This window comes from Bos mutus, chromosome 28 (genome assembly GCF_027580195.1).
Source record: "Bos mutus isolate GX-2022 chromosome 28, NWIPB_WYAK_1.1, whole genome shotgun sequence".
NCBI classification, from domain to species: domain Eukaryota; kingdom Metazoa; phylum Chordata; class Mammalia; order Artiodactyla; family Bovidae; genus Bos; species Bos mutus.
In genome coordinates, this window is record NC_091644.1 from 37,524,770 (window position 1) to 37,550,669 (window position 25,900).

General features: G+C 40.5%; 1 protein-coding gene across 1 annotated transcript in view; it reads right to left on the reverse strand.

Annotated features, from left to right (window-relative positions):
• The window catches only part of TBCE (tubulin folding cofactor E), an 89,056-nt gene that overhangs the window by 48,943 nt on the left and 14,213 nt on the right, over positions 1-25,900 (reverse strand). Inside the window, 1 exon segment of the mRNA XM_005905648.2 lies at positions 12,284-12,414. Coding sequence (XP_005905710.2) covers positions 12,284-12,383 — 100 coding nt within the window. The 5' untranslated portion in view covers positions 12,384-12,414.

Sequence of the window (25,900 nt, forward strand, 5' to 3'; positions counted from 1 at the left end):
TTCTGTGTATTCTTGCCATCTCTTCTTAATATCTTCTGCTTCTGTTAGGTCCATACCATTTCTGTCCTTTATCGAGCTCATCTTTGCATGAAATGTTCCTTTGGTATCTCTGATTTTCTTGAAGAGATCCCTAGTCTTTCCCATTCTGTTGTTTTTCTCTATTTCTTTGCACTGATCACTGAAGAAGGCTTTCTTATTTCTTCTTGCTATTCTTTGGAACTCTGCATTCAGATGCTTATATCTTTCCTTTTCTCCTTTGCTTTTCACTTCTCTTCTTTTCACAGCTATTTATAAGGCCTCCCCAGACAGCCATTTTGCTTTTTTGCATTTCTTTTCCATGGGGATGGTCTTGATCCCTGTCTCCTGTACAATGTCACGAACCTCATTCCATAGTTCATCAGGCACTCTATCTATCAGATCTAGGCCCTTAAATCTATTTCTCAGTTCTACTGTATAATCATAAGGGATTTGATTTAGGTCATACCTGAATGGTCTAGTGGTTTTCCCTACTTTCTTCAATTTAAGTCTGAATTTGGCAATAAGGAGTTCATGGTCTGAGCCACAGTCAGCTCCCATCTTGTTTTTGCTGACTAGATAGAGCTTCTCCATCTTTGGCTGCAAAGAATATAATCAATCTGATTTCGGTGTTGACCATCTGGTGATGTCCATGTATAGAGTCTTCTCTTGTGTTGTTGGAAGAGGGTGTTTGTTATGACCAGTGCATTTTCTTGACAAAACTCTATTAGTCTTTGCCCTGCTTTCTTCCATATTCCAAGGCCAAACTTGCCTGTTACTCCAGGTGTTTCTTGACTTCCTACTTTTGCACTCCAGTCCCCTATAATGAAAAGGACATCTTTTTTGGGGTGTTAGTTCTAAAAGGTCTTATAGGTCTTCATAGAACTGTTCAACTTCAGCTTCTTCAGCGTTACTGGTTGGGGCATAGACGTGGATCACTGTGATATTGAATGGTTTCCCTTGGAAACGAACAGAGATCATTCTGTCATTTTTGAGATTGCATCCAAGTACTGCATTTCACACTCTTTTGTTGACCATGATGGCCACTCCATTTCTTCTGAGGGATTCCTGCCCTCAGTAGTAGATATAATGGTCATCTGAGTTAAATTCACCCATTCCAGTCCATTTCAGTTCGCTGATTCCTAGAATGTTGACATTCACTCTTGCCAACTCTTGTTTGACCACTTCCAATTTGCCTTGATTCATGGACCTGACATTCCAGGTTCCTATATAATATTGCTCTTTACAGCCTCGGACCTTGCTTCTATCACCAGTCACATCCACAGCTGGGTTTTCTTTTTGCTTTGGCTCCATCCCTTCATTCTTTCTGGAGTTATTCTCCACTGATCTTCAGTAGCATATTGGGCACCTACTGACCTGGGGAGTTCCTCTTTCAGTATCCTATCATTTTGCCTTTTCATACTGTTCATGGGGTTCTCAAGGCAAGAATACTGAAGTGGTTTGCCATTCCCTTCTCCAGTGGACCACATTCTGTCAGATCGCTCCACCATGACCCGCCCATCTTGGGTTGCCCCACAGGCATGGCTTAGTTTCTTGAGTTAGACAAGGATATGGTCCTAGCGTGATTAGACTGACTAGTTTTCTGTGAGCAATGGCTGCACTTTGCTGGAGCAGCCGTGAAGAGATACCCCACGCCCAAGGTAAGAGAAACCCAAGTAAGACGGTAGGTGTTGCAAGAGGGCATCAGAGGGCAGACACACTGAAACCATACTCACAGAAAACTAGTCAAGGATATCACAAACACAAAAAGAAAATACCAGGTCAGTATCACTGATGAACGTAGATGCAAAATCCTCAACAAAATACCACCAAACCAAATCTAACAATATATTAAAAGGATCATACACCATCATCAAGTGGGAATTATTCCAGGGATAGAACTGTTTCAATATCCCCTGGTCAACCAGTGTGATACACATTAACAAAGTGAAGAATAAAAACCATGTTATCATCCTAAAAGATGCAAAAAAAGCTTCTGACAAAATTCAACATCTATTTCTGAGAACAACTCTCCAGAAAGTGTGAACAGAGGGAACATACCTCAACACAATAAAGGCCACATATGAAAAACCCGAAGCTAACAACATACTCAGTGGTGAAAATCGGAAAGCATTTCCTCTAAGATCAGGAACAAGATAAGGATGTCCACTCTCACCACTTTTATTCAATGCAGTTTTGGAAGTCCTAGCCATAGTAATCAGAGAAGAAGAAACAAAAGGAATCCAAATTGGAAAAGAAGATGTAAAACTGTCACTGTTTGCAGATGACATGATTCCATGCAAAGAAAATTCTAATGATGCTCCCAGAAAACTACTAGAGCTCATCAATGAATCTGGTAAAGTTGCAGGATACAAAATTATATACAGAAATCTACTGTATTTGTAGATCTACTGTATAGTGCATTTCTATACACTAACAATGAAAGGTCAGAAAGAGAAATGTAAGGAAACAATCTCATTTATCATTGTGTCAAAAAGAACAAAATACCTAGGAAAAAACCTACCTAAGGAGGCAGAAGACCTGTACTCTGAAAACTGTTAGGAGACTGATGAAAGAAATCAAAGATGACAGAAACAGATGGAAACACACACCATGCTCCTGGACTGGAAGAATCAATATTGTCAAAATGAGTATACTATACAAAGTAATCCACAGATTCAATGCAACCCCTGTTAAATTACTAGTGGCATTTTTTGCAGATCTAGAACAAAAAAATCTTCACACGTTACTGACTAGGGGATTTTTGCAGAAACTAATGGCTGTGGCCAGAGATTTGTTATGCAAGTGAATACTGAAACATCACCAGTCAATAATGTTTGGGTAACAGAAGATGTATTAATATAGCTCTGGTCTTTAAACTGTTAAGATTTGTATGGAAACACGACAGACCCTGAAGAGTCAAAAAAAAAAAAAAAAAATAGAGCTGGAGTAATCAGATTCCCAGACTTCAGACTATACTATAAAGCTTTAATAAAACAATATGGTACTGGCACAAAAACACAAACACAGATTAATGGAAAAGGATAGAAAGCCCAGAAATAAATCCACACAGCTACTTGCAAACAGTACAACTGACAAGGGCTTAATTTCCAAAATATACAAATAGCTCACACAACTCAATAACAAAAAAACCCAAACAAGCCAATTGAAAAATGGGCAGAAGATCTAAATAGACACGTCTCCAAAGATGACATACAGAAAGCCAACAGACACATGAGAAGATGCTTGACACTGCTAACTATTAGAGAAATGCAAATCAAAACTATAATGATGTATCACCTCACAGTGGTCAGAATAACCATCATCAAATAAAAGTCTACAAACAAATGCTGGAGAGGGTGTAAAGAAAAGGGAACCCTGTTCCCTTTTAGGAACTCCCTACACTGTTGATAGGAATGTAAATTGGTATAGCCACTATAGAGAACAGTATGGAGTTTCCTTGAAAAAGTAAAAATAGAGATTGCCCTCATGATCCAGTGGTTAGGACTGGGCACTTTCACCGCTGGGGCCCATGTTCAATCCCTGGTTGGGGAACTAAGATCCTGCAAGCCCCATAAAGCAGCCAGAAAAAAAATTTTTTAAAAAGAAGATCTCAAAATAGAGCTTTACCATATGATCCAGCAATCTCATTCCCAGGCATATATCTGAAGAAAACCATGATTCAAAAAGATACATGAGGACTTTCCTGGTGGTCCAGTGCTTAAGAGCCTGCCTGACAACGCAGGGGACAAGGATTAGATCCCTGCTCCGGGAAGATTTCCCATACCAAAGGGCAACCAAGCCCGTGCGCCACAACCACTCAGCCCTCGGGCCCTAGAGCCCATGATCTACAACAAGAGAAACCACTGCAATGAGAAGCCTCACCCCACAGAGGCTTCTGTGGAGAAGGCGTCTAGAGAGCAGCCCCCACTTGCTGCAACTAGAGAAAGCTCAAGCACAGCAATGAAAACCCAGCACAGCCAAAAAGAAGTGAATAAAATTAAAATTTTTTAATTCAGAAAAATTGTTTAAAAAAATACATACACGCAAATATTCACTGCAGGAGTATTTACAATAGCTAAGACATGGAAACAACCTAAATGTCTACCAACAGAGGAATGGGTAAAGAAAATATGGAACATATATAAATGGACTATTCCTCAGCCATAAAAAACAATGAAATAATGCCATTTACAGCAACATGGATAGATCTTATCATACTAAGTAAATTTAAGTCAGAGAAAGACAAATATCATATGATACTGCATACATAGGGAATCTAAAAAATGATAGGAGGGGGTATGAGGGAGGCTCCAGAAGAAGAGGATACAATATATACTTACGGCTGATTTGCATTATTGTACACAGAAACCAACACAACACTGTAAAGCAATTATTGTCCAATTTAAAATTTTTAAAAAAGAAAAAATAAAAAATGATAGGAATGAACTTATTAACCAAACAGAAACAAACTCACAGACTTAGAAAACCAACTTATGGTTACTCAAGGAGAAAGGTGGGTAGGGAGGGATAAATTATGAGGTTGGGATTAACATATGCACACAACTATATATAAAATAGATAATCAACAAGGATACTGTAGAGCACAGGGAACTTTTACTCAATAGTCTGTAATAACCTATATGGGGAAAGAATCTGAAAAAGAATTGATATATGTATATAAATAACTGAATGACTTTGCCATACACCTGAAATTAACATAATAATGTAAATCAACTATATTTCAATATAAAATAATTTTTTTTACAAAAGAAAAAAGCTAGGGTAGAATTCTGATGGCATAAACAGCAGATTAAAAGACCTGTAATGTTGAAGGATCATGTGTGTGTGCTTAGTGGCTCAGTTGTGTCCAACTCTTTGCAACCCCATGGACTGCATCCTGCTAGGCTCCTCTGTCCATGGGGATTCTCCAGGCAAGAATACTGGAGCGGGTTGCCATGCCCTCCTCCAGGGGATCTTCCCAACCCAGGGATCAAACCCAGGTCCCCGGCATTTCAGGCGGATTCTTTACCAACTGAGGCACCAGGGAAGCCCTGAAAGATCACATTATATGTAATTTTGAAGGACTATATGATTATCCATATTAAAGAATGTACCTACTCCACCTTGTATCTTCAAGGACTGTAAACCAAGAAGTTAATAAGAACACAGTTTTTTAATAACCTGACTTATTGGTTTAAAAGAACTCTATTCACCAATATGACAAAATGAATCGAAATTAAAGTTTAAAGTATACATACTGTCTTTAAGAAAATGTGTTTATGTTTTAGAGAAGCACAGTGAAGCATTAAGGGAACATTTCATGAAAGTATGGGCAAGATAAAGGACAGAAATGGTGAGGACCTAATAAAAGCAGACGAGATCAAGAAGAGATGGCAAGAATACACAGAAGAACTATACAAAAAAGGTCTTAATGACTCAGATAACCACAATGGTTACTCTAGGGATCACTCACCTAGAGCCTGGACACTCTGGAGTGTGAAGTCAAGTGGGCCTTAGGAAGCATCACTATGATCAAAGCTAGTGGAGTTGATGGAATTCCGGTTAAGCTATTTAAAATCCTAAAGGATGATGCTGTTAAAGTGCTGCACTCAAAATGTTAGCAAATTTAGAAAGTTCAGCAGTGGCCACAGGACTGGAAAAAGCTTTCATTCCAATCCCAAAGAAAAGCAGTGCCAAAGAATGCTGAAACTACCGAACAACTGAGCTCATTTCACATGGCTTCAGCAGTACGTGAGCCAAGAACTTCCAGATGTTCAAGCTGAATTTAAAAAGGCAGAGGAACCAGAGATCAAACTGTCAACATTAGCTGGCTCATAGAGAAAGCAAGAGAATTCTAACATTAGTTGGCTCATAGAGAAAGCAAGAGAATTCCAGAGAAACATCTGCTTCATTGCCTACGCTAAAGCCTTTGACTGTGTGGATCACAACTAACTATGGAAAATTCTTAAAGAAATGGGAATACCAGACCACTTTACCTGTCTCCTGAGAAACCTGTATAAAGGTCAAAAAGCAACAGTTAGAACTGGGCATGGAACAACTGATTAGTTCAAAATTGGGAAAGGAGTACAACAAGGCTGTATATATTGTTACTTTATTTACAGAGTACACCATGCAAAATGTCAGGCTGGATGAATCACAAGCTGGAATCACAAGATTACTGGGAGAAACATTAAGAACCTCAGATATGTAGATGATACCCACTCTAATGGCAGACAGTGAGGAAAAACTAAAGAGCTTCTTGATGAGGGTGAAAGAGGAGAGTAACAAAGCTGGCTTAAAACTCAACATTCAAAAATTTAAGATCATGGCATCTGGTCCCATCAGTTCATGACAAATAGATGGAGAAACAGTGGAAACAGTGATAGATTTTATTTTCTTGGGCTCCATGGGGTCGCAAAGAGTCAGACATGACTTAGCAACTAAACAACAACATAAATATCTGCACAAAAAATAAAATATCAAACCTGAATCTGATCAAGCCTGTATGTAACTACCAACCTACAGGGAAAGTATGGGACAGAAAAACTAAATATTAATGACTTCGTGGGGATGCAATCTAAAAAATTCAGAATATGGGAAATTTTACAAGACAATTTTTCCAACAAATAAATAATAAGGAGAAAAATAGAGAATAAATCCAGAAAATCCGATATCTAACCAAAAGGATCACCGGGGGGCGGGGGGAAAGCAGGTAATATGCAAAGGTTAAATTATCAAAGGTATCCTAGAAGAAAACGTCTCATCACTGAAGAAATGAGCAGGATTAACCAAGAAAACACACCAGACAATGAGTTAAGAAACACCCACAGCTGGACACAGCTGCTCTCATCATAAGGCTTTCTGTCCTCTATTGTTACCATGGTCACATATTATGTTAATAAATACCAAGAAAAGAGAAAGAAAACACAGCAGCAAGGCTTCCAGAATGTCCCACAAGATCCGACACTCCCCACGAGGCCCACGTACTCTACTTTGCAGTATCTGTGAGATGCCCAAGTTGTCAGCCGCTGCTGCTTTCTTGAGGTGAAGTGGGTTTGTGGAGTTTTACAGTTTAATAAAGGCTGCCTGCAAGGTGGCCCTCTGAGCATCAGGACCACCCTGGGGAGTGCACAGAGGGGCTGGGATGAATTCCTCCCCAAGTGGGTGGTCAGGGAGCTCACTCTTAGTTTGAGAGAAGGCTGTTCACACTGAGGTGAAGGGCGGGGTTAAGGGCATCACTCCCAGTCCCCTGGCATGAGTGGCTAGAGGAATTAGGGCCCCCAGGCCCCCACACAGGGCTATAGGGCAACTACCCATGCTGAACATGGGGCTCTTCCAAGGGCCTCGTTACTCTTCTGGGTTCCAGAGTTGAGGAGAGAGCACATCCCTGGCTCCTGAGCAGTCTCCTTTCCCCCTACCCTTCTTCCTCCTCATCCATCCTCAGTACTAAAGCTGGACTCTCCCAAGAAAGGAAGGCAAAGATGTCTCCATCTACCAGCCGCAGACAACGGACCTCCCTCAGCTCCTGTTTCAGCGGCAAGCCAAACAAAATCAGTTCCCCAGACAAAGCGGCCTGACCAAGCAGGCAGGGAGGATACGGGTGGACTGAGGAAGGGGACCCCTCAGCTCTGTCGTCCTCCTTCCATGGGTCTGGGTGCCTCCTGGCTCTTCCTCTAAATTGTGAAGCCACCATTTGTTAAATGTTCAGAGTCTGTGTCTTTAGCAGGAGACGGACCGGAGCAAAGGAGTGAAGCTCTTTTTTGTGAACAGTGATTATTTCCCTAAATGACAGCCAGATGCAAGCAGGGCCACCTGGAGATCTTACCTGCGGATACTAGTGCGAGCCACCCCCTTGGACTTAACTGGACTCCATGTTAACAGGATTCGTGAAGGCTGCCCCTGCTCCCCAACACCATGGCCTGAAGGAGAGGCCTGGGGAGGAACTGAGGATCAGCCAAGGCAGATGGGGCTGAGCTGCTTTCAGCAATCAGCCCAGGTCGCTCTAGAGGCCCTGCCCAGAACCTCTGCGGGAGTTCCCGGCCCGGCCACCTGGGGAACCAGGTGTAGAGTGTTGGAATCTGAGCTCACAGTTCTGCCCACTGCAGCCCTAAAGCAGATAAAACAAATAAAGCCCTAAAACAGCAGAGCCCAGAAATCAGTAGCATAGAGCAGCAGATCAAATTCCCACTCCATGGTTCATTCCTTCCCCTGAACTGACACCTCCCTTCACAGCTCCAAATATGCCCTGCCTTTGTGTTTCTTTCACATTTTACTCAGCTCAGGGAGGGCTTCCCAGTGGCTTAGACGGTAAAGAATCTGCTTGTAATGTGGGAGACCTTGGTTTGATCCCTGGGTCGGGAAGATCTCCTGGTGTAGGAAATGGCAACCCACTCCAGCATGCTTGCCTGGAGAATTCTGTGGACCAGAGGAGCCTGGGGGGCCACAGTCCCCGGGGTCCCAAAGAGTAGGATACGACTGAGCAAGTAACACTTTCACTTCAGGGGTTAAGACTCAGAATAACTCCTCATGAATTCCTAACCAGGTGAGCTCAGGTCTACTTAACCTTTCTGTGCCTCAATGTCCTCATCCAGAAAACAGGGATGATGCTGTCGACATCACTGGATGAGAGATCATTCCGTCATTCAACAAACAAACTGAGCACCTAATAAGCACTCAGAGGGCTAGATGTGGCTATTCCAGGTGCTCAGCAAACACCAGTAACTGGTCTAAGTGCTTTTAAGCTTTTAACTCATTGAGTTGTCCAACAGCCCTACAGCCACATCCAGTGAAATAAGGAGTAAGTACTAAATCTGTGTTCCATTTCTCTGCATCTTTGTACCTATCCCAGAGATGAGTTCTACAAGAAATCCAAAAGTAGCACCAACTGAAGTAATGGAAAAAAATGCTGCATACAATGATATAATTAATAAAAAGTAAATACACAGAAGCTCCCTCTTGGCAGAATTATAATTTTCTGGGGGAAAAATGCCTGATAATACATACATGAAGAAAGTGTCCAAGTCACAGGCAACTTAATAATGTACATCCCTTCATATTGTTAAAGTACCATTAAATAGGTTCCACCTAACTTACTGTATTTGTGAGGTGCCACTCCAATCTGCCTTTAGGAACTGGAATGAATTCCCCCTGGGTGCTGGCAGTACTGGCTTTTGGCAGTTGGCACTCAGCTGCAGGCCCTCTTTTAGAATTGTCTCCACTGGGAAAAAACACCTTGGCCCAGAGCACACCTCCTTCCTAAGGCAGCCACAACCCAGTGATAGATCATCACATCTCAACTCTGAAAGACTCTGAAGGGCCATTCCATCTTCAGAGGTCCCCCACAAGATCAGATAAATCCTTTGTTTAGAATAATCATGGCACCTGGACTTTCCTGGCTCAGTGGATAAGAATCCGTCTGACAATACAGGAGACACGGGTTTGATCCCTGGTCCAGGAAGATTCCACATGCCATGGAGTCACTAAGCCCACGTGCCACAACTACTGAGCCTGAGCCCCAGGGCCTACGGCCACAACTACTGAAGCCCACTCGCCTAGAGTCCCTGCTCTGCAGCAAGAGAAGCCATCGCAATGAGAAGCCAGGAAACACAGTAAAGGGTATCGCCTGTGCTTGCTGCAACTAGAGAAAGCCCACGTGAAGCAATGAAGACCCAGCACGGCCAAAAATAAACAAAAATTAAAAATAAATAGAAGACTAGAACACTCATGGCCCAACTTCTCCCTCTGCCCAATCCGGCTCCCTTCCCTTCCCTTGCATTACTATCAATTCTAAGAGGACTACCTAATACAATTTTTGAATAGTAAACTTCCTAAATGTGAATCTCCATCTCAGTCTACTTCCCAGAGAACCGGGGCATTCAAAATTTCCAAGAATTGGACATTGATCCACTACTTTCAGACAGCAACTTGGCAATATATATCAAGCATCATAAACTATTCATAATCTTGAGAAGCAATAGAACAGAAAGGGTATGGGCTCAAAAGCACAGTTTCAAATGCCAGCTTTTTACAGGAAAGCTTTGAGACCTGAGTCTTGGTCTCTTCATCTGTAAAAATAACATCTATATTCTAGAGCTGTTATAATTTTAGAGTTGTAATAATATTCTTGTTCAAAGTGGAGAGCATATAAAAGCAACTGGTACACAATGCTGCTTAATTAGCCATGAAGGTTGCTAATCAGCTGGCTTTAAGATTAAATGTTATTTTCTCTTTCAATTTACCAATAATCCAAGTAAAACAAGAGAAGAAACCCTCTCCATACTAAATATTCTGGTAAATCTTAGGTCCATGAAGGCAGAGTCCATAACTATCTAGTTCAGTGGTTCTCAACCTTAATGAACCTAGTAAAATGCCCTGGAGAGCTTCTTTAAACGCAGATGGCTGGGTCCCAACTCCAGAGTTTCTGATTCAGTAGTTCTGGGGTGGGGCCCAAGAATGTACATTGCTAACAAGTAATCAAGTGACGTTGATACTCCTTAGGACCATATTTTGAGACCCTCTGGTGTAAATTTACCACTGAATACCTTGTATACATTTAAGCCAATTCCTGATATATAGAAGGTATTTAAATATTTGTTGACTGATTGACTAAGACATATAAATAAGTCTACTATACTACTGTCATTGACAAAAGTAAAAAAAGAAACTAGAAATTAATGCCTAAAAAGGAAGAATGATTAAACAAACTATGTACTACACTAAATGTAACCATTAAGAAATACAAGTAAAGGAGTGCTCTGGCGGCCTTGTGGTTAGGACTTTGGGCTTTCACTGCCATGGCTAGGGTTCAGTCCCTGGTCAGGGACCTGAGATCTCACAAGCCAAATACAAATAAATCCATTTCTATACACTAACAATGACAGATCAGAAAGAGAAATTCAAGAAACAATTTCACTTACCATCTTATCACAAAGAATAAAGTACCAAGGAATAAACCTAAGGAGACAAAAGATTTATACTCTGAAAACTGTAAGATGCTGATGAAAGAAATCAAAGAAGACACAACCGATGGAAACCATATTCATGGATTGGAAGACTCAGTACTGTCAAAATGACCATATTACCCAAGGCAATCTACAGATTCAATGCAATCCCTACCAAATTACCACTGGTATTTTCCACAGAACTAGAAAATAATCTTAAAATCTGTATGGAGACACAAAAGATCCCAAACAGCAAAAGCAATCTTGAGAAAGAAAAACAGAACTAGAGGAACCAGGCTCCTGATTTAAGACTATACTACAAAGCTATAGTCATCAAAACAGTATGGTACTGGCACAAAAACAGAAATATAGATCAATGGAACAGGATAGACAGTCCAGAGATAAACCCGTGGACCTATGGTCACTTAATCTATAACAAAGACAGCAAGAACACGCAATGTTGGAAAGACAGTCTCTTCAACAAATGGTGCCGGCAAAAATGGACAGCTATACGTAAAAAAAAATGAAATTAGATCATTCTTTAACATCATACACAAAAATAAACTCAAAATGCATTAAAGATCTAAATGTGAGACTGGGTACCATAAAATTCCTAGAGGAAAACATAAGCAGAACACTCTCCAACATAAACTGCAGCAATATCTTTTCTCAATCTGTCTCCCAGAATAATGGGAATAAAAACAAAAATAAACAAATGGGACCTACTTAAACTCAAAAGCTTTTGTACAGCAAAGGGAACAATAAACAAAATGAAATGTCAACACACAAACTGGGAGAAAATATTTGCAAAGAGGACCTATAGGTGGCCAAGAGGCAACATATACAAATACTGCATCATTATATTGTACACCTGAAACTAATATGTTAATTATCTCAATAAAAAAGGAAATACAAGTAAAATAATGCTATAGAAACATAGATATATACCAAATTATAAGTGAAAAATGGTAAAAACAAATTGTATTCAGATCAATTTGAATTACACATACATATGGATTAACGATAATAGAAATTTCAAAAATATTACTTCATTTTTGAGCTTAGGATTATGGGAATTCAAGTTTTGTTATGGTTTAAAGTTTACAGTGAAGATATTTTAAGAATGACTTAATATAAAATAGTAACATTAAATAATTAGATAAGTGTATAATCAAATTAAGTCATGGATACCACTGAAGTAAAACTGTATCAGAGCATATATAACTTGCTTGTTAGCATCCTCAAATTGGTATTACAGACCTCTACTGAGACACCTAACAGAAACAACTACAAAATAAACCCGCACACACAAAGTCATAAATTACCTGCCACAGGAGGGACAAGGCCAGAAAAACGCACTGTTGCATGTTCCCCGTTAACTTCAACTCTCCGACCAATGACATCTGATGTCGAAGTGCTGTTCATTATAACATAGCCAGAATCCAAAATATGAGATCTAGGAAAAAAACATGACATTGACAAGAACTTAGTAAAATTCTTTAAAAAAAAATTTTTTTAACTGTATGCAGATGCTCATTAGGTCAATGCTTCTACCCAATTTAGCCTTCCTATTTTGGTGAAGAGAAGAACCTAAGGGTTTATGTACCAGACTCTCAGAATGTGATTTTACTTTACTCTCCGTTTTGATAATTTAATGCATTAAAAAAAAACCTTGCTTAACTCTAGTTAGCTCACATCACATGACTGTGTACTTTTACTAAGGATGGGAAGGGAAGGAAAAGAGAGGGGGATCAAGGTGACAGAGAAAAGGGAAAGAAAACATGCAACACAGGCATCATTCTCTGCCCAGGAAGTAGAAACACACAAATCCACAGAGCCAGGAAGGAACACATATGATGACAAATTTAGAACCCTAACAATAGGGGGCCCAAGAGAAAAGCATCATCTCTCGAGGAATGATCACTAGATCCAACTCCCACTTCAATAAGTCAGTTTTTTCAACAGATAAAAAGAAAGAGATGGAAGGGGGGAAAAAAAAAGATTAAAGGAAATGTAAGAGATGTCAGCTAATTGCAATGTATGAACATTGTTTGGAACCTGAACTCTTAAGAACTGTAAATAATTTTCAAAATAAATTATGAGAAAATATTTGAACGCTGACTAGATAGCTGATGATATTCAAGAATAATTGTCTCCAGTAACAATTAAAAATCAATTAATTTGGGGGGAAAAATGGAAAGGGGAATTCCCTGGACCAGTGGTTAGGATTCCACACGTTCATTGAAGGGGGCACAGCTTCGATCTCTGGTCAAGGAACTAAAGATCCCGAATGCTGCACAGTGAGGCCAAAAAATAAAATTTAAAAAGTCAAAGAATAATTGTGAAATTTTTAGCTATGATAATGGCATAGTGGTTATGGCTTTTTAAAATACCTTACCTTTCAGAAATACACATTAAATTATTTACAGATTTTTAAAAGTCATATTTTAGACATGTCACACAGTGGTGGTATAGACAACACACTGAAAGGAAGTAAAAAGCAGAGGGGCCAGTTAGGGAAATAGTGCTGTAACTCAGGTGAAAACAAGCAAAGAATGAACCAAGACACTGGCCTCCACCCTTTCATTTGACACATACTAAGCACTAACCACATGCTGGCTGAAACGCTGGACCCCACGTGACAACCAGTAAACCCTGCGCGTATGATTCCTGCCTCAGAGTATAAGTACAGTGAGTTAAACCTGAGAGAAGGGTATGGATTTTGGAGAAAGTTAAGAGCTAGAACAGGGTCTGGAGATTAAATGGATAGAAATGGTAAAACTGAAGACTAGGAAGACAAGATAGTGTCTGGGGTAGATGGTGGCACCAAACAGCAACATGAGTAATACAAGAGGAGAGTCAAGTGTGGGAGGGAAAACCACTTGTTTGAGGCGTCTCTCGAATGTCATGACAGATGTAGGTCTCTAGTTCAAAGGACACATTTTCACTAGAACTGTGTATTTGGGAGTCATCACCTCAGTATAACAGTGGATGAGATCGGAAGTGTATTAGGTGAAAAGAAAAGCAATCACTGACAGAACTCTGGGGAAATATAATATTTAAAAGAGAAAGGGAAGAAACCTCTAAGAAAGAATCTGAGGAAAACCTGGTTTTCCTTTATTCTTTCTGGCTTTTCCCCCTGACTCTGCAAGTGGTGTTGAGAAAGTTGGACAGCTGCATATGAATCAATGAAGTTAGAACACACACTCTCATCATATACAGAAATAAACACAAAATGGCTTAAAGACTTAAATATAAGATATGACACCACAGAACTCCTACAAGAGATCAGAGACAAAACATTCTCTGACATAAACTGTACCAATGTTTTCTTTCAGTCTCCCAAGGCATTAGAAATAAAAGCAAAAATAAACAAATGGAGCCTAATCAAATTTACAAGCTTTTGCACAGCAAAGGAAATCATAAACAAAACACAAAGACAACCTTTGGAATGCGAGAAAATATTTGCAAATGATGTGACCAACAAGGGCTTAATTTCCAAAGTACACAAACAGCTCATAAAACTCAACAACAAAAACAAACCACCCAATCAAAATCTGGGCAGGAGACCTAAAGAGACATTCCTCCAAAGAAATACATGGCCAATAAGCACATGAAAAGATGCTCAACATCACTAATTATTAGAGAAAAGCAAATCAAAATTACAGTAAGGTACCACCTCACATCTGTTAGACTGATCATCATTAAAAAGTCTACAAATAATAAATGCTGGAGAGGGTGTGGAGAAAAGGGAACCCTCCTACACTGCTGGTGGGAATGTAAGTTGGTGCAGTCACTGTGGAAAACAGTATGGAGGTTCCTCAGAGAATTAAAAACAGGATTATCATATGATCCAGCAATCCCGCTCTGGGACATACATCCAAACAAACCTATATGTCAAAAAGTTACATGCACCCCTGTGTTCACAGCAGCGCTGTTCACAACAGCCAAGACATGGAAGCAACCTAAATGTCCATGAACAGATGAATGGATAAAGAAGATGTGGTGCATATACACAATGGAATACCACTCAGTCCAAAAGAAGGAAATAATGCCCTTTGCAGCAACATGGATGACTATCCATGAAATTATCATAACAAGAGATTATCATACTAAGTGAAGTCAGTCAGAAAGAGGAAGAAAACACCACATGATATCACTTGTATGTGGAATCTAAAATATGACATAAACGAACTTATCTATGAAACAGAATCACAGACCCAGAGAACAAGTTGGTGGTGGCCAAGGGGAGTGATGGAGTAGAATCCTTGGGTTAGTAGATGTTAAGTTTTTATATACACAATGGATAAACAACAAGGTCCTACTGCTGCTAAGCTGCTGCTAAGTCACTTCAGTCGTGTCCAACTCTGTGCGACCCCATAGACGGCAGCCCACCAGGCTCCCCCATCCCTGGGATTCTCCAGGCAAGAACACTGGAGTGGGTTGCCATTTCCTTCTCCAATGCATGAAAGTGAAAGTGAAGTCGCTCAGTCGTATGTGACTCTTAGCGACCACATAGACTGCAGCCTACCAGGCCCCTCCATCCATGGGATTTTCCAGGCAAGAGTACTGGAGTGGGGTGCCATTGCCTTCTCCGAAGGTGCTACTGGTATAGCACAAAGAGTTATATTCAATATCCTATGATAAACCATAATGGAAAAAAATATTTTAAAAAAGAATGCATGTATATATGTGTGTGTGTGTGTGTGTGTGTGTGTGTGTGTAACTGAACCAACTTGTGGTACTGCAGAAATTAACACAACACTGCAAAACAACTATAGTTCCATTTAATAAAAACAATAAATAAATGATAAAAAAAAAATACAGGCAAACCTCTTGAGATGTTGTGTTTGATTCCAGAACACTGCACACTGCAATAAGGCAAGTACTGCAAGAAGAAAAAAAAGGGCGCAGGGGAGGGGAGGCTGAATTTTGACAGTTTGATTATCAAAGGGCAACAACAAAAGCAAAGTAAGAAAGACAAACATGGGCGGACAGGGCAGTCAGGAGGAGCCAACATCTAGATCTAAACTTGCCTGGCAGGTTTGAAAAGCAAAAGGGAAATCAGCCCGGAGCCTCAAATTGGTGGGAAGAAGCAAAACAGTTCAGATAATCTGAAGAAAAGTCAACAGGAAGATGAGGGCAGGTGTGGGAAGCCATGGTTTAGCAAGCTCAGACACACGTGGAGTCATGCAGCTAAGAGGTCTAGTCAGTAGGTAGGGCCCTGATGTGAAGTTCTAGTCCCCAAGGAGAAAACTAGTAAGGTCACTATAGACCACCATTCCTACAAGAAGTTCAAGTAGAAGTCCGAATCTTGGTTCCTTGAACTAGAGTGCATGCGGGCTATCCAAACCCAGACACTCACAACTAAGCCTCACAATAAGTCTGAAGTTCTTGATGGGGCTTGGCCTAAGGAGACCACTTTATAGATCACGCTCACAGCAAGATGTCTGGATAAGAAGAAAGGGGCAGTGGTCAACTGGTGACTAGGAAACCAAGTGGCATAAACGGCAGAAGTGAGAAAGGAGACATTAGGAAGTCATCCTCATTTTCCTTTAATACATATAATTAATTTACAAAAGTTTAAAGTTCCTTCACCTGCTCAATTCTACTTGATCTCTAGTAACAATTCTATTCATTCCCATCTGTACGTTGTGCCCAAAGGATCCGAGATCATCTGTTATATGGTAGCCAAGGTCAGTTAATAACTGGTTCTACATCATGATTTTTTTTTTTTTTTTTTGGCAGCATCCTGCACCTTGTGGGATCTTAGTTACCCAATCAGGGATTGAATCTGGGCCACGAGAAGTGAAAGTGTGAACTCCTAACCACTGGACCAGCAGAGAATTCCCTGCATTATGTATTTTTGATGATCCTGTCTAGTCTCTTAACTCTTCTAGTAATTGTTTCTTTATACTGTGACCTTCTGGAAGGAACTAGAGACTGGCTCCTTGTCTTGGTGCCCTACACCTTGGTTTCTTCTCCCTCTGGCCAGTCACCCAGTTAGTCCCTGTATCCTGTTGTCAGATCCACTGGATGTTAGTTACTGGTCCACCCTGGACTCCACAGCCTGTTTGCTGTTATTTCCACCCACTGATTTTAGTACTGCCCTCTGCAGCTAAAAGAAACAACTATTCCCTTTTCCAGCTGACATTTAAATATTTGATCAGATCAGTCGCTCAGTCGTGTCTGACTCTTTGCAACCCCATGAATCGCAGCACGCCAGGCCTCCCTATCCATCACCAACTCCCGGAGTTCACTCAGACTCACGTCCATCGAGTCAGTGATGCCATCCAGCCATCTCATCCTCTGTCGTCCCCTTCTCCTCTTGCCCCCAATCCCTCCCAGCATCAGAGTCTTTTCCAGTGAGTCAGCTATTCACATGAGATGGACAAAGTACTAGAGTTTCAGCTTCAGCATCATTCCTTCCAAAGAAATCCCAGGGCTGATCTCCTTCAGAATGGACTGGTTGGATCTCCTTGCAGTCCAAGGGTCTCTCAAGAGTCTTCTCCAACACCACAGTTCAAAAGCATCAATTCTTCGGCACTCGGCCTTCTTCACTGTCCAACTCTCACATCCATACATGACCACTGGAAAAACCATAGCCTTGACTAGATGAACCTTTGTTGGCAAAGTAATGTCTCTGCTTTTGAATATGCTATCTAGGTTGGTCATAACTTTCCTTCCAAGGAGTAAGCGTCTTTTAATTTCATGGCTGCAGTCACCATCTGTAGTGATTCTGGAGCCCAGAAAAATAAAGTCTGACACTGTTTCCACTGTTTCCCCATCTATTTCCCATGAAGTGATGGGACTGGATGCCATGATCTTCGTTTTCTGAATGTTGAGCTTTAAGCCAACTTTTTCACTCTCCACTTTCACTTTCATCAAGAGGCTTTTTAGTTCCTCTTCACTTTCTGCCATAAGGGTGGTGTCAATTATATTATTACTTCCCCTTTCTCCTCTTCCTGTCCCCACCTTCTAAAACCCATTAACAGGGTAAACATTCCCACCTCCGTCCTCATGTGAATTCCAAGATCTCCTCCATGATTCATTTACAGATTCTTTTCTTAATATGAAAACACTTGTACACCAGAAACTAACACAACATTGAAAACCAATTACACTACAATAAAAACAAAAGCAAAACACCTAAAACTGAAAACCATATTCCAAATGTGATGACCTGTGTGGGTTCAATGGTCTGAACACCACACCTCTAATAATATAGCCTAATATTACATTTCACTTTTTCTCCTTTTCATGGGAAAGACTGCTGCTTGTTATTAAGATTGCAAGGAAATAAACTATATCACTTTCTGATCATAAAATTAAAATGCTTAAATTTCACTATTTAATTATTACCTTCCCTGTAATAGGAAATGGCAACCCACTCCGGTATTCTTGGCTGGAAAATCCCATGGACTCCTAGGAGCCTGGAGGACATACTCCACAGGGTTGCAAAGAGTCGACCACAACTGAGTGACTGAGCATGCATATATTATTACATTACACTAAAAAGCAGTTCTCAATAGTTTTAAAAGTCCTTTCAAGTCTCATTAACATGTAAACAGAATTTCATTACAATAGAAACAGATATATAATTTCTGTTCTATTTAACATTCTGCCAACATTTTTCTATACAGCCACAGAATCATAGTAACTAATTTACTCTTGACATGTAGATAACACAATTTAATCGCTTCTCTATTGTTATGTTTTTATTATTTACTATTCCAAAGAAAACAGCTAAAAATATCTTTTAAAACTATTAGTATCCTCTTAAATATTTTCATAGGAAAAATTCTTGAGACAATTATTCCAAGTAAATAAATACACTTAAGATTCTAGAAAGCCATGACCAATTTATTCGTCAAAAAAGAAGTACTATCACTGACACCAAGAGAAAATCTACTTGTTTATTTCTCAGGAATTCTCATCAAGAGCTTTCAAATCAGGCCTTCTCTATTCTGTATTTGTATAACTAATGTTTGAGGCAGGAATTTAATACATTATATCATTATTATAAATGTAGAACTTTACATTCATATATATTAAACATCAAATAGTCCAACACATTAACTATCTCTCCTGTGTAGTTTTGTAAAAACGAAGACAGAAAAGAATATAAGACTCTAACCAAAGACAGAAACCCATGAGTTAACACTTTTCACTTACAAGCCTTTCTATTACCCACCTCACATTCAAGAATGTCATGAACTCTGTGAAAAGTTTCACTGAAATCAAAATACAGTCAGTCAGGAGACATAATCCTGTCAATCAAACAGAGGAGGAATGGGGAAGAAGGCTTCAGTTCAATTCAGTCCCTCAGTCATATCCAACTCTTTGCGACCCCATGGACTACAGCACGCCAGGCTTCGCTGTCCATCATCAACTCCTGGAGCCTACTCAAATTCACATCCATTGCGTCAGGGATGCCATCCAACTATCTCATCCTCTGTCACCCCCTTCTCCTCCGCCTTCAATCTTTCCCAGCATCAGGGTCTTTTCCAATGAGTCAGTTCTTCACATCAGGTGGCCAAAGTATTGGAGTTTCAGCTTCAACATCAGTCCTTCCAATGAATATTCAGGACTGATCTCCTTTACGATGGACTGGTTGGATCTCCTTGCAGTCCAAGGGACTCTCAAGGTCTTCTCCAACACCACAGTTCAAAAGCATCTATTCTTTGGCACTCAGCTTTCTTTATAGTCCAACTCTCACATCCATACGTGACTACTGGAAAAACCATAGCTTTGACCAGATGGACTTTTGCTGGTAAAGTAATGTCTCTGCTTTTTAATATGCTGTCTAGGTTGGTCATAGCTTTTCTTCCAAGGAGCAAGTGTCTTTTAATTTCATGGTTGCAGTCATCATCTGCAGTGATTTTGGAGCCCCAAAAAATAAAGTCTGACACTGTTTCCACTATTTCCCCATCTATTTGCCATGAAGTGATGGGACCAGATGCCATGATCTTCGTTTTCTGAATATTGAGCCTTAAGCCAACTTTTCCATTCTCCTCTTTCACTTTCATCAAGAGGCTCTTTAGTTCTTCTTCACTTTCTGCCATAAGGGTGGTGTCAGCTGCACATCTGAGGTTATTGATATTTCTCTTGGCAATCTTGATTCCAGCTTGTGCTTCGTCCAGCCCAGCATTTCACATGATGTACTCTGTATAGAAGCTAAATAAGCAGCGTGACAATATACAGACTTGACATAGTCCTTTCCCAATTTGGAGCCAGTCTGTTGTTCCAGGTCTGGTTCTAATGCTTCTTGACCATCATTCAGGTTTCTCAGGAGGCAGATAAGGTAGTCTGGTATCCAATCTCTTTTAAGAATTTTCCAGAGTTTGTTGTGATCCACACAGTCAAAGGCTTTAGCATAGTCAATGAAGCAGAAGTAGCTGTTTTTCTAAAATTCTCTTGCTTTTTCTATGATCCAACAGATGTTGACAATTTGACCACATGCATGGTAAGTGCTTAAATGAAAAAGGCATTAAACTTTTACAGTAATAAGATATCTTGAGACTGAGAAACCATACTCACACAACTTTTATTACTTTTATATGACTACAATTGTTCTATGTTATCATTATTGTTAATCTCTTACCATGTCTAATTCATAAACAAACTTGAGGGGGAAACACTATAATTAGAGGTACTATCTGCAGCTTCAGGAATCCACTGGTTGTTTCAGAACATAACCTCCACAGATAAGGAAGACTATTGCATTTTTCTTTTTTTATATATATCTAAAAATGTTTAGGATTTGGACCCCTGGCAGTCCAGTGGGTAGGCCTCTGACCTTCAACTGCTGGGGGCCCAGGTTAAATCCCTGGTTGGGGAACTAAGCCTTCAGGTTAAGTGGCGCAGCCAAAAAATAGTTTAAGATTTAGTTTTTAAAAAATATATTACTAAAAGCAACAAAAAAGAAAGAAATGTGTTACTATACCCAAGGAGTTGGTTTTCTTATACTACTTTTTAGTCTAAATCAATCCTAAAAGCTTTTAAGTTTTTTCACATGTTGATTTTGAGGTTCTGCTATTTTTCTTAAGAGGTGTGTTAGAGGATCTAAGTCATTGGTTTAGAACTCTCTCTTCCTCTATTTTAGTAATCCCCTTTGCTTTTTTCTATGCATATCTTTTTCACCTAAATTTTGAATAGTCATTCTCCCTTACCACTGACAACAGCTTTATTTGTATCTTATAGATACTTCCATACATATTTTATGCACATATAAGCAAACATATTCTTTTCTTTCTTTACACAGATGATGGCATACTATATGTGTGATTCTATTCCTTGTATTTTCATTCAATAATACATCCTACAGACTTATCCAGAGCCATATCAGGAGCGTTTAAATTTTTTATAGCTGCATAGGATTTGTATAGATATAACATGCTTTTGAACTGTGGTGTTGGAAAAGATTCTTGAGAGTCCCTTGGACTGCAAGGAGATCCAACCAGTCCATTCTGAAGGAGATCAGCTCTGGGATTTCTTTGGAAGGAATGATGCTAAAGCTGAAACTGCAGTACTTTGGCCTCATTCGAAGACTTGACTCATTGGAAAAGACTCTGATGCTGGGAGGGATTGGGGGCAGGAGGAGAAGGGGACGACAGAGGATGAGATGGCTGGATGGCACCACTGACTCGATGGACGTGAGTGTGAGTGAACTCCGGGAGTTGGTGATGGACAGGGAGGCCTGGCGTGCTGCGATTCATGGGGTCGAAAAGAGTTGAACACAACTGAGCGACTGAACTGAACTGAACAATTTATATAACTAGTCTTCAAGCTGATGGACATTTAGGTTACTCCCAAGTTTTTGCTACTGCAAACAATACGTCAAGTATTAATCCTATATATTTATCTTTTACAGCTGTGCAAAAAATATCTGTAGGAAACATTCTCAAAATGGGTACTGCTAAGTCAACGGGTATGTGCATTTTTAATTCTGATAAGTGATTACAAACGCCCCTTTCTAGAGGCTGACCCTATATAACTCCATTAGCTGTATATAAGCCCCCATATCATCACAACCTTGCCCTTCACAGAATATTAACACCCTTTTAGTTACCTGTCAGTCTGATAAATGAAATATGTATTTTATTTGCATTTCCTCTTAGGAGAACTAAGCATCTATTAATTTTGATCTCCTTTTCTGTGAACTGCATGTTCAGAATCCTTTGTCAATTTCCTATTGGTTTATTGATCTTTTTCTTAGTTGGGCTTTAAAATCTAAACTGTTTTCTGCATGGTCTTAATGATGAGATGCTACACAATTCCTCAAATAAAATAATTTGAAAACAACTGAATGGAGAGACATAAGCAGACATCTGCACACCCAGATATTCACAGGAGTATTATTCACAACAGCCAAAAGGTGGAAATAACTCAAATGTCCATTGATGGAGGAATGGATAAAACAAATACAGTACATACACACACTGGATTACTCAGCCTTAAAATGAAGGAAATTCTACCACACGACACATGAATGAATCTCAGAAAAACAACACTAAGTGAAATAAGCCAGTCACAGAAGGAAAAATACCGTATGATTCCACTTAAGAGAGGTACCTAGGGTAGTCACCTTCAGACAGAAAGCAGAATCTTGGCTACTGTATGCTGTGGTAAGAGGGAAATGAGTTGTTCAATGGTGACAGTTTCAATTTGGCAAAATGAAAAGTGTTCTGAAGACAGATGGTACTGATAGCTGACCAATAATATAAATGTACTTAACACTGCTACGGAGAAGGCAATGGCAGCCCACTCCAGTACTCTTGCCTGGAGAACCCCATGGACGGAGGAGCCTGGTGGGCTGCAGTCCCTGGGGTCACTAGGAGTCGGACACGACTGAGCGACTTCACTTTCCCTTTTCACTTTCATGCATTGGAGAAGGAAATGGCAACCCACTCCAGCGTTCTTGCCTGGAGAGTCCCAGGGATGGGGGAGCGTGGTGGGCTGCCGTCTATGGGGTCGCACAGAGTCAGACACGACTGAAGTGACTTAGCAGCAGTAGCAGCAACACTACTATACATTTAAAAAAGGTTAAGATGGTAAATTTTATATTGTCTGTATTTTACTAGAATTTTAAAAATAATTTAAAATTTGACCCCCAAATTTTAGATTTTATAGAACTTTGATTCAGCTTTGACTGGGACACTGAATCCTAAAAGTACGGTAATTCTCTGTTTTTAAAATATACTTTCCTGATACCCAAAACACAGTTCGATTATACTCAACATTTTGTCTGGAGAGACTCAAAAACAGTAGTTTCTTTTCCTGCAACATTCAGGGTCTCCTACTTCACTTGTTTCTTCCTCCTTGTCAATGAGATTTCAAACCAAAGGAATCTTTTCTCTCATTTTGTTTTTTCCAAGAACTTCAGTTCAGTTCAGTCGCTCAGTCGTGTCCAACTCTTTGCAACCCCATGAATCGCAGCACGCCAGGCCTCCCTGTCCATCACCAACTCCCAGAATTCACTCAGACTCACGTCCATCGAGTCAGTGATGCCATCCAGCCATCTCATCCTCTGTCGTCCCCTTCTCCTCCTGCCCCCAATCCCTCCCAGCATCAGAGTCTTTTCCAATGAGTCAACTCTTCGCATGAGATGGCCAAAGTACTGCAGTTTCAGCTTTAGCATCATTCCTTCCAAAGAACACCCAGGGCTGATCTCCTTCAGAATGGACTGGTTGGATCTCCTTTCAGTCCAAGGGACTTGCAAGAATCTTCTCCCACACCACAGTTCAAAAGCATCATTCTTCGGCACTCAGCCTTCTTCACAGTCCAACTCTCACATCCATACATGACTACAGGAAAAACCATAGCCTTGACTAGACGGACCTTTATTGGCAAAGTAATGTCTCTGCTTTTGAATATGCTATCTAGGTTGGACATAACTTTCCTTCCAAGGAGTAAGCGTCTTTTAATTTCACGGCTGCAGTCACCATCTGCAGTGATTCAAAAAAAAAAAAAAAAATGGTCTTGTCCCTAGGAAGGAAAGGATCTCTGCCAGAATTTAAGATCACTGAAATCGTCCATCACACCTCTATCTTATTTTGTGCTACTTTTACAATCTGGAGAGCAACAACCTTACTCTCCCTCTTATCGTATGATCTATAGATCTCTTCTTTCTCTCTCTCCTTTTCTCATTTATGCTTAACACTCTAATGCCAATACTCTTGGCTGCAAACAAGTATATGTATCTTCTTGATACACACTATCAATCTCACAAATTTTATGTTGGATTGTTTTGAACAAAGATATATTTCCATTCAAATAATAAGCCTATCCCAGCAAGTTTTAGTGACATTCACAGTACTGCATATATCTTCCCAGAAAGGACCCTTGAGACCACAAGTTCAGTTACTGAGCCTTTGCCACAATGTCTCTTCCTAAATAAAGGGTATGCTATCTCAAAATAAATGTTACATTCATTACCACTTTGAAATTATAATATTTATTACACCTGCCACCAGAATGTTACTTACTATATTAGTAAAACACACACACAGTGAAGGGACTTCTCTGTCAGACCCGGGGTTATAATTCCGCACTTCCCCTGCAGGCGGCACCAGTTCAGTCCCTGGCTGGGGAACTGAGACCCTGCAGGGGGCACAGAGCGGCCAAGAACAAAACAGAAAACAAACACACATACTATTATACTACCATTTTTAAAGTATTTTGATAACTTTATTTCACAAAAATGGTTTCATATGAAATTCTAGCGTTTGGGTTTTTTTTTTTCCCCAGTTCTTTTTAAAAATTTTTTTGGCTGTGCTGGGTCTTCCCAGCTGTGTGCAGACTTTCACGTGTACTGGGACCCCCAGTACAAAGCACCGACTCCACAGAAGCCTTGGCCAGACCTACCTGCAGGTCTCAGAAGGTCTCCTGGGGAGCAGGGGTTGGCAGTAACTCACCTTGGGGGCAAAAACTGATTGCAGATGCCCCAACGAATACTCACCAGTGTGAACTCTCCCAAAGATCACCATTTTGGCAGCAAGACCCAGGCTCCACTGCTGGGATACCTCAGGACAACCAACCAAAAAGTGGGACACAGTCCCACCCATCAGCAGACAGGTTGCCGAGTCATCCAAAGACAACAGTCACCTATAAACACTCCCACTGAGATGGCCCTGCCCACCAGAGGGACAAGACCCAGCTCCACCCACCTGTGGGCAAGAACCAGTCCCTCCTGCCAGGAAGAATGCACAAGCACCAAGATAAACTTCACCCACCAGGAGGCAGACATCAGAACCAAGAAAAATGACAATCCTGCAGCCTGAGGGACAGAGGCCACACAGAGAAAGTTAAGACAAAATGAGACATCATCAGAGAAATAAACTCTAGAGGAAGCAACAAGGTAAAACCTGCGAAGAACAACTAAGCAGAGTGGAGACAGGCACTCTACCCAAAAAAGAATTCAAAGTGATGACAGTAAAGATGGTCCAAGATCCCAGAAAAAGACCAGGGGCACAGACCAAGAGGATACAACAAACATTTAATAAAGAGCTAGAAGCTTTAAAGAACAAACTGAGATGAACAATACAATAACTGCAATCAAAAGGACACTAAAAGGAATAAACAGAGTAAATGAGACAGAAGAACAAGTGAGTGAGCTGGAAGGCAGAGACTGATGGAAATCACTGCTGTGGAACAGAATAAAGAATGAAAACAAATGAGGACAGTCTAGGAGACCTCTGCTGCTGCTGCTAAGTCGCTTCAGTTGTGTCCGACTCCGTGCGACCCCATAGGCGGCAGCCCACCAGGCTCCCCCGTCCCTGGGATTCTCCAGGCAAGAACACTGGAGTGGGTTGCCACTGCCTTCTCCAATGCATGAAAGTGAAAAATGAAAGTGAAGTCTCTCAGTCATGTCTGACTCTTCACAACCCCATGGACTGCAGCCTACCAGGCTCCTCCGTCCATGGGATTTTCCAGGCAAGAGT